General features: G+C 35.6%; 2 protein-coding genes across 2 annotated transcripts; one reads left to right on the top strand and one right to left on the bottom strand.

Moving 5' to 3' along the window:
* The first annotated feature begins 988 nt into the window (after positions 1-988).
* LOC141711893 (NDR1/HIN1-like protein 1) lies at positions 989-1,864 on the top strand. The gene has a single exon (XM_074514591.1). The coding sequence runs from the start codon at positions 1,179-1,181 to the stop codon at positions 1,806-1,808; it is 630 nt and encodes a 209-aa protein (XP_074370692.1). The 5' UTR covers positions 989-1,178; the 3' UTR covers positions 1,809-1,864.
* A 736-nt stretch (positions 1,865-2,600) lies between these two features.
* LOC141711892 (uncharacterized) lies at positions 2,601-5,615 on the bottom strand. Its single transcript, XM_074514589.1, has 4 exons — positions 5,501-5,615; positions 4,636-4,774; positions 4,226-4,533; positions 2,601-2,998 (listed from the first exon to the last, which is right to left on the bottom strand). The coding sequence occupies exons 1-4, from the start codon at positions 5,612-5,614 to the stop codon at positions 2,861-2,863; spliced, it is 699 nt and encodes a 232-aa protein (XP_074370690.1). The 5' UTR covers position 5,615; the 3' UTR covers positions 2,601-2,860.
* Positions 5,616-10,330: the final 4,715 nt, after the last annotated feature.

Below are 10,330 nucleotides of genomic sequence, written 5' to 3'. Positions count from 1 at the left end.
AAAGGGTAATTTTTATAGTCAGCGGGGGACCTACGGGTAACGCACCCAGCCTCCGTTGGGCGGAAATGGGGAGGGGAAAGGAAAAAGAAGGTTTCCAGCTTGGTGAAAATATTTGAAAGGTTGTGACTTGTGATTCGAAAGTGTCAGTGAAAGCCGCTACAACATGAATTATTTCTTCCTTGTTCGAATAAATTGAGCAGTATACTTATGAAGTTAAGTACTCTACCTATTTGATAAAATGTCCATTAGGAAAGTTTAAATATCTACATAATCTTAAGTTTTTCAAGCTGTACTCATTGTTTTTCTTTTGAGAAAAATTGACCAAAAAGCCAAAAATTCATCAAATGTCATGATATTGTTTATCACAAAGAAAATTGCGCTGGGCAATTTTTTTTTCGCGAGATCCGCCTCTGTGTATAGTACTTTCTTTTGTGGTTCATTTTACTTTGTCAGTGGTGTATAATATATATATATATATGCTGAGTTAAAATAGGGAAGGTCGGAAGGAATATCCAAGGACCCCACATTTGGCTGGGCAGAGACATGAACCTTGTTTTCATATCACTGGTGGACTGGAACCCAATTTGCAACCTACGTCCCCATTGCTTTTGGCTTTACCCTTGCTTTCTTATCCCCCTATAATCTGCTCACATTTTAATGGCCTCATTAAATATCTTTTTCTTCTTTCTGTTGCGGGTTGTATCACATATACGCAAGGGCACTAGCAATATCAGCTTACCCCCTGATTATTTAAATCAGGTCCTTTTATAACCTGCAGGATGCAACTTTTGGTGAGATTATAAATGTGAAGGTGTTATCACCGTCTTAATCAGTTCCTTGTTTTGAATTGTTAAAATTTATCACGAGTCTGTTGCGAAGATGTATTTGATTGAGGTGAATGGCAAATCAATATTACCAATTTACCATCTCGAAAAAGATGATATAACAGCTCACAATGCCCACTTGTCCTACAGTTGCATCCTTCATTCGTTTAAGTTGGCAGTAGGCATGCAACTCTCACAATTTATACATGTCTTTTTCCACTCTTGTTATACTATAATAAAGCTAAAGCTAGACGCATCATACACTCCACACTTCTTTCGCATTCACCTTTCTTTCCATGCCAAACCATTGAGCCTAATCAGTGAAATAACTACCACCCCCACCACCTATTCTCGATGTCCACAAAAGAGTGCAGCCACCACAAGGAGAAAGGCCATAATCGTATCCGCCGTCTATGCGCCTGTCTACTCGTCTTCTGCTTCATCGTTCTTCTCGTATTTCTGATCACATGGGCTATCCTACAACCCAAAAAGCCCCGTTTCATCGTCCAAGATGTCACAATTTACAACTTCAAAATCGCCTCCTCTCCAGACCTCTTCACTTCTAACTTCCAAATCACCGTCTCGTCTCGGAATCCCAATGACAATATAGGCATATACTATGACAAACTCGATGTTTATGCCTCGTATCGTGGCCAACAAATCACTTACTACACTGAGATACCGCATACCTATCAAGGGCACAAGGGCGTGAATGTTTGGTCACCATTTATATCAGGTACTAGCGTTCCGATAGCTCCTTTTATTGGTGAAGCACTGAGCGCAGAGCAGGCTAGTGGAGGCATTCAGATGACAATCAAAATTAATGGACGGGTCAGATGGAAAGTTGGGACCTTTGTTTCTGGACGTTATCATCTGCATGTTACATGTCCGGTTTATATTCCTTGTGATAGTAAAAATGATATTTTCAATGGCGAAACATCGATCAAGTTGCCGCTTTCAGCCAGCTGCAAAGTCAGTGTTTGATTCACTCAACTCTGTCTACTGATTCCTAGTTCTGAATCCACCCTCATATTCATATATCACTACAAGAAATTTGGCCATTTACGACGGTTTTTTTTGAACTGAAATCGTCGTAATTGAGCCATTTACGACGGAAAAAAATCGTCGTTTTTGGTCGAGTAGTAAGTTCGTTTTTTTCGTCACAAGTTAAAATTGCGTCGCAAGTTAGGAAGAAGGGGCCCACATACTCAATAAAATAATAAATCAACTTACGACGGAATTTATCGTCGTAAGATACTATAATACGACGGTTTTTTTGAACTGAAATCGTCGTAATTGAGCCATTTACGACGGAAAAAAATCGTCATTTTTGGTCGAGTAGTAAGTTCGTTTTTTCGTCACAAGTTAAAATTGCGTCGCAAGTTAGGAAGGCGGGGCCCACATACTCAATAAAATAGTAAATCAACTTACGACGGAATTTATCGTCGTAAGATACTATAATACGACGAATAATAACGTCGTAAGTTATATACTTACGACGGAAAAAATGTCGGATATTACTTTACGGGATAATTTTACGACGGAAGAATTCGTCGTAAGTTAGAAAGTTACGACAAAAAAACGTCGTATTTTAGAAGGTGGGGTCTACAAGCCGTGAAATGAAAATTCAAAAAAAAATATTTTTAAATATGAAAATTGATACATTACGACGGAATATATGAAGAACAACCGTCGTAAGTTTGTTTTTCCAGAAAAATTACGACGGAATGTTTGAAGAACAACCGTCGTAAGTTTCTTTTTCCAGAATAACCAAATTCTAATTTTTCAGTATCCAGCCATTTTCGGCTTCCAATTTAAATTCTAAACCTGCCAAAATCTTATGCAATCGCAAACTTAAAACAGACTCTAAACCTCACAATCAAGTCACAATACATAATTTATATTAGTTATACCGTAAATCCGTACTAATTCACAATCAAAAGTATAAATCAAACTAAAATTCAGTTTACAAACCAAATTCAGTTTACAAGCACAACTTGGTTATCTTACAAATATTCAAATACATAAAGCTAAAATTAACCCCTAATGACTGGACCACCGCGAGGGACATGATCATAAAAAGAACCGATCATGTCACGATCTTCATCAGACTCGGTACTCTCGTCATTGCTCTCACCATCATCTGAATCATCTTCGTTAGCTGGGGCCTTTCCCTATAATACACACTTTAATAAGTTAACCGTCGTATCTAATAAGAGACAAACTGCCATGCGAAGTAATAAATTACAGTAAATTGTTAAGACTAAACATGATCATATAAATAATAAATTCCTACATGATGCGAGTGGTGCTGCTAAATTTAATTCTGAATTAGAAACTTAAAATTAAAAAAATAATCAAAGTAATCACAACCTCATTGCCATCCATGCCGAATCAAATGAAAAACACTTGCCCTTGTTTTCACCAGATAGGCAGATCTGTTGGAGTCGAGGTTTGTCCCTCGAACAAGGGCCCTCACCCGCTAACCCAGGCTATTACTTAGAGTATAGACCTTGTGACACCCAGATTTGGTAGAGTTCAATCTAAGTATAATAAAACACTTATACTCTATTTTACTGAATTGTTGATGTTAATTATAGCGTACCTGAACATGAATTCAGTAATTAAATTGAGCTTGTATCTATTTATTAATTTCAATCATATGTTTGGAGTCGCGACTAAACATCAAGCAGCACCCGGATTAAGAATTACGAGTAGCATCCCAAATCATATTAAAGATGATTCACATTTTAGTATATTCAGACAATATTAAAATGAGGAATTACTATGAATTGTTTTTACACTTGTATACACTTACATAAACTTAGGGGTCGCATAATTTGGAAGGTAATAAGGTTATTTTATTTGTATGAATTCCAACTTTGGTGTAATGCAAGAAAATTTATCATCATTTTATTATGGATAAAACTAGTATCTGTACAAGAAGATCAGAATTAGGTTATGTGATTGATCACTGGTAGCGGTCCATATATAATTGTGTTAATTAAAATTTACCAACTAAGAATCCTAATTCCTACTCTCAAGTTTATATAATCATATAAATATATGATTAGGGATGTATTAGTATTTGGTTGGGGGCTAGCATGCACCAGAATTTTATAAACTTGGTATATTTCTCTTTGGGTATTTCCCCGCAAGTGTGCTTCTGGACCATATTTATGTCTGGTTTTTTACAATTTTAATTTGCATGAGGAAATGTTAATAATCAAGATATAGGAAATCAAGTTAATCTTTAGTGGGTGCTAAGCTGGCCTATTTAAGTTTTGAGTTAATTAGGTGGCCTTTATGTTTCCAGCTTCCAACAATTATTCAGGAGTGATTTCAAGTGACGAGGCATAAAAAAATTAATAAAACTAAATAAAAAATCAAATTGATCATACCTTGGCAGCTCCTGGTCCGTCAGTCTTATAGATATTATTTAGGACCTCCACCACAACCCTAACAATAGCTTGACGCGTCTCTCTGGTAATAGGATGGTTCGGAGGTAGTGAGGAGTCTCCTTCCACCACTCCCTGTGCTAAGAGACGAATCTGCTCGGGTGTTAACATATACTCTTCGGGATTGGCTCGAGCCTGGGCCAAGGTCTCATCCACGACACGCATGAACATTTCATCTTGTAAGCGAGTCAAAGCAGATCTTCCAGAGCTTCCTTCTCCTTTCCGAGGACGTGGCGGACGTGCACCAGGCTCTATAACAACATAATGTTGATATATTATCACTGGGAAGAAACTATATGTAACAACTCACGCTCACATATTTTAAACATTTAAAGTCTATAAAAGAAATATACCGTAAATATCAGAGGCTCGAACCCGTGGATGTCCAAGAATCACGTTCTTACGAACTCCACCCACCGCCTCTACCCAGCTCTGAATTTGGGTCACCTTAGGATCAACTCCTTTCTTTCCGCATATGTTAATGTAGCGCTCCTATAAATAAAATAATTAGACACTGAATCGAAAGAAAGAATAATTGTGCCGGCAATTATAAACATCAATAATACTCACAGTGGAATTGAATGGCTAGGGGTGTATTATTTTATGCAAATACACATCCATTTTAATTAATCACTTCTATGAGGCCTGAACAATTAAAAATTCTAAGAATTAAAAATTTTAGATATATAGCTATTTTTTAGATATTATTGAGGCCTGAACTATTTTATACTGAGTTTTATAATTAATTCAAAATCAAAATTCAAAATCGGAGAGTCTGTGTATAAATTAGCCTTAGCACATAATTTTGCTATAGGCAGGGCATCCATACAATACAGTAAATAATGGTGGGAATAATGGTGGGAATAATGCTCCGCCTCCCGGCTCTCCAACCAACTCAATCACATACTCTTGTCAAGATATCCAACAGGTGGTAAAACTTTGGTAAGAGATCACATAATTTTGATTTTTGAAGGCTCAGATATACTAAAGGCAGAAGGCAAGTAGACTATAACTTGACGTCTAGACCACATATGAACTAGTTAAAAAAATGAAGCACATAAAGGCACCAACTAAATTTTAGATATATAGCTATTTTTAGAGATTATTAATTTACGAAGATCAGATAATTTTGATTTTGAAGGCTCACTCTATAAATTGATATTCATTTTTTCGGAAGCTGGCACTACTATAAATTGATACTCTATAAAAAGAACTTACAATAATATTTTTGGCGTCCTCAGTAATCCAATCGCCCTTTCTCTCCTTGTCTTTCAAAGTGTGGCAGTCCTTATAAACAACAAGATGATCCAGGTTGCCATTGTGTGACTCCATATAATCCTGTTAAGAAAATTTATAACCAGTCAAATCAAAATTTTCAATTTCATGATAAATAAATGATAAATATTTATAATTTTGTGATTTTCCCCTGAACTAATTAATATAAATTTTGTAAACACTAAAAGGAAATCATTCATATTACTTTGCTGGGATAAGAGGCTGCTCATTTACATATGTGTATTATATTTAGTAAGAAATCTAAGGCTAAATTGGAAAGAGATGCAAGTCAAGAATTATGATGAAATGATATACCCGACGACGACGATCAAATGAACGGGCTCCCGAAGTGTGAGGCACTTTCACAGCTGCTTGAGCCTTCTTACCAGCATCAGACTTTTTCTTAAATTCTTCACTTACCCAATACTCCGCTAATCTGGACCAAACACCAGGCTTCATATATGGGGGCCTATGATCTGCATAAGTCCCTCCAGCTTCCGCGATCTTGTCGTCAGCCCTTTTCCTATCATCAGCAAGTGTACGACGCATGTTGTCTCGCATATGCACAAGTATGGAAGCCCTTGCCTCATCTTCAGTGGCAAATCTCGGGTCCCATGTGTAGTAGCGCTACAAAAAAAGATATAGTATAAGGCATAAGATAAAGGGGAACAACTATAAAATAAACACAATCTAATATATAAGAATATAACAAAGATGTGCAACATACCAAGAACTCCTCTATACACTTGTTCCAGAACCCAGGAGATTTCCTATCAATTTCTTTGATGCCAACACAACCATCTGGCCAAAACATGCGAATAATCGCCAATATATTTCGCAACGCCTTTGGACAATCAATCCTGAAATGGCAGCAATTTAGTCAATGATAAAGTTGAGGAACAGATAAAGATAGCTTAACTTCTCTCAGTAAATTCACCATCTCCACGATTGTATAGTCCACTAATTATTACATAGTTTGCACATTTTCAAATACTTGATATTTTGACAAATATACATCTTGTTTTCTTTCAAAAAAGGCAAAGTACCAGTCCTTTATTCAAGAGGTCAGGATATAAAGATATCAGCAATGAAAAGAAAAGAGAGATTTCGCTAGAAACATTCTGCTTAGTGATTTTTTGTTATGTAGTCATTGAATTTCTTGATGTCTGAAAGTGTATTATTAATTCCTTTATCTAAATTTAAATGCTCAATTTAATTTAGAGGTCCAGAAAGTTTGGTTTTAACATTTAAGAGTCTATATAAAGAGTTTGTCGGATATGCTCTAAGGGGATGAGTAGACTCACTTCCATGTGTTAAGATATTGATTGTTTAGTTAATTTCTTAATTCTTGATAACTCTTTTTAATTTATGATGCATCTAGTTTTATCTCGGGAACCCTTTTTCTATTTCCCTTAATCTGTTATAGTGAAATTTTTAGGTGGGCATTGTTTTTGGTGTTCTTGTTCTAGTAATTATGTTCCTTTTTCACTGATTTGCTGCATACTGTGGCCAAATTTTCACCCTTCTAAAGTTTCAGTATTAGTCCTAATAAGAAACCATTTTAAGATTCAAAAGAAATAATTAAATTTTAATTTTAATTACAATGATATACATTCTAGAATCGTTTCTAGCATAAAGATTTAAGGAGGGCCGACAACCTAACATGATATTAAGAACTCTTGTGATCGTCTCCGGTTCAAATCCTATAAATGTTATATACATCTAACATATTAAGTCCCTTCACTGAAATCTAAAGTGTTAGAAGAGTTTGATACCTTGATAAAGTTCTACATAGCAATGATATTACATGATAACCTACTGCATGTAGATATTTGTGTGAATTATTGTAATAAAAAGGGGTTTGTTTCATGCAGAATAATAATTTGGAATATTAAGATGCTAATCTGTAACTACCAGTATTTGCATAACTTAAAAGAATTTCCTAAACTTTCCTTGCTAGGCCCACTTGTGTTGTCCAAGGTTACATTACATGCTCGGGTTTGTGCAACATGCACTTTACTACAAAATTTTCTAGCTGGAATTATGTCCCTAGATCAGTTTTCTGCAGAAGATTAGGACCAAGACTAGTGGCTTAATTTTTTTATTATTTTCACATAATAGGTTCTTTATTACTATAACTAAAATAGTTGGATTAGCATTGTTACAGAGATTTTTGATAGGCATAGATTAAAATTTTATCAAAGGTTAATCTTGAGTTTCTAACTTTCTAGATGAGGAGATGTTCATAATAAAAGCTGAAATCAACAAATATTTATTACACTTAAAATATTTTCTTTGTTCCGGAGTCTAAACTTCTAGTGAGTAGTGACCTATTACTTCTGAAAACTAATAATGTGGAATATCAGGGAAGATTCCAGGGGCACAACATGCCGGTAATGGCGTATCCCCACGCTGACTTGAACTTGATTCAAGTTTGTTCCTGATCCCTGTAAACTCTATATCAAACACTATATCAATCTATATCAAGTACCACTTATCAAGCACATTTTATATAAATTGTCGCATAGGACCCAAAGAATATAATATTTTATATACCTGATAATTTTATCAGTACATTTTGAATCAGAGATGGAGGATCTCTCTTTCCCAGATCGCTTAAGTGACGTTAGATATCGACTGTGTAACATAATGTTGTTCTTTGTGTGCAATTTTTTAAAGATTAAGGATGCAACTAGAGTTTCAGGCATGCCAAAGCATATATATACATACATCTACTGATAGTTTACCACTTGCTTCCTTTTAGTCTCAACTGCTCAAGTCGTATGGAGAAAATATTTCATTTGCATAGGAATAGGATCTTGTAATTTCTGCTTATTTACGACTGAAAAATCTGTTTCTATTTTCTATTACACTATAAACCATTTCAAAAGTCTGATAGTTCGTGAAATGGAGAATTCAGTTTATTATATTTATTTCAGCATGCTTAAGAATAATCATACTCTTGGACAAAATCATAACAAGGCACACACATAAATTTCTGCGAGGAAGATGATGGGCAAAAACTTACTGGTTACCCGCAATCCGAACAACCTTCGCGACATCAGGGTATGTGCCAAATCCCCCCGGAGAGTATCCACGTGTCCTGTGATTGCGGGGATCAGAATCCACCCCAACTGGAAGAATTTGCCTCCCTTCATCATCCCAAAGAAGGCATTCGGAATTTTCTTCTTCATCTCTATGTCGACGCCGACGCCGACGTCTTCTCTTTGTACATATACCGCTACTACTCTGCCCCCTAACATCATTGTCATCTTTGCCCCCCCCCCCCGTTCATCACTATCATTATTATCCTCCTGATTACCGTTACCATCATTCCCCCCTCCCCGACCACCACTTCCACTTCCACTTCCACTTCCACTTCCACCGGTGCCATCATTCCCCCCTTCCTGACTACCACTGCCACTTCCCCCACCACCGGTTCCAAGACTTCGATTCCCATCTTGACCACTATTATTCCCCCTTTCTCGATCACCACCACTGCCACTTCCCCGACCACTCCTTCCACGACTACCACTAGAAGCCCTTCCACCTACACCCCTTCCACCTGCACCCCTACCACCTGCAGCTGTCCTCCCAGCCATCATAACTAAAACACTGAACCGCAGTACAAACAAAACAAACCATAAGAAGTAATTAATGAAAACATCAATTCTCCATAACTACATGCATATCTAGTTAAAATAAGTGCAATATTATTTTACCCAGTGAATAAATAGACACCCAGTGATTAATATCGATACCCAAAGATTAGTATAGATACCCAGTGATAGATTTACATATCCATCAACATATAGTTGGATTAAAAGTTGATTTTGAAAGGAAACAAGTAGAACCCAGTGTAAACACCTATAGGTAATACGACGATGCATATATATACATGCATGTGACCCATAGTTGAAAACTAACAACCAAATCGTAAAAGAAAATTAAGATTATACCTTGTAATGAGTACGACGACTGTTAGAATCATGATGCTTTGCAATTAGTGTGTGATATGAAGAGAAATCAAGATCACCTTTAGCTGTGAACTGATCGCACCGCAGCTTGAATATTGAGATAGAGATACTTTTACCAAAAAGTAAAAAGGGGAAAGCGGTTTATTTTAGGGTTTTAGTCGAAACAATGTCGTTTTTGCTTGTCACGACGTCGTATAGAGTATTGGGCGGTCAATTCAATTTTTCCCCAATTTTTAACCGCGAATACTTACGACGGAATCCGTCGTATGTTAATATACAATAAAAAGAATTTTAAGGGATTCGAACCCGGGTCTTTGTTGAACCATAAAGGGAGAGCAACCACTTGTGACATATAACTTTTCTAAGCATTACTGAGCATTATTTACATATACTTTAGTCATTTTCTCATTTAAAATTTTTTAAAATAATATATTTGATCACTATTTTAACGAAGAATAATTTAGTATGTTATACAAAAAATAGCTTAAATCTTTAATTTTTTTATACTTTACTAACATATGAAATTTTAAAAATAAACATAAATTTTATGATATTATATTTATTTTTGAATTATTTTAATCATAATATTATAAATATCACGATTGGACAAACAAATTTATGATAACTGAAATTTTTATTATTAAATATTAGTTAACATGTAACTAAAATATTGACTTCAATCTTGAATGTTAAAAAAATATTGAATATAATATCATCATTCACGTAATAATTAATGTGATGGCTTTTGATATTGGGTCATTAGGGTCTATTTATCGATAATTATCCAATGTCCTCT

Source organism: Apium graveolens, chromosome 3 (genome assembly GCF_009905375.1).
Source record: "Apium graveolens cultivar Ventura chromosome 3, ASM990537v1, whole genome shotgun sequence".
Classification (NCBI taxonomy): domain Eukaryota; kingdom Viridiplantae; phylum Streptophyta; class Magnoliopsida; order Apiales; family Apiaceae; genus Apium; species Apium graveolens.
The sequence above is the reverse complement of the archived record's forward strand: the minus strand, read 5'-3'. Positions and strand labels throughout refer to the sequence as shown.

Coding starts and splice junctions, on each gene's coding strand:
- LOC141711893 (XM_074514591.1), top strand. CDS start 1,179: ATGTCCACAAAAGAGTGCAGCCACCACAAGGAGAAAGGCCATAATCGT.
- LOC141711892 (XM_074514589.1), bottom strand. CDS start 5,614: ATGGAGTCACACAATGGCAACCTGGATCATCTTGTTGTTTATAAGGAC. Junction 4,775..5,500: donor AGGACGCCAAAAATATTATT/GTAAGTTCTTTT, acceptor TTTTATTTATAG/GAGCGCTACATTAACATATG. Junction 2,999..4,225: donor ACGGACCAGGAGCTGCCAAG/GTATGATCAATT, acceptor TGTGTATTATAG/GGAAAGGCCCCAGCTAACGA.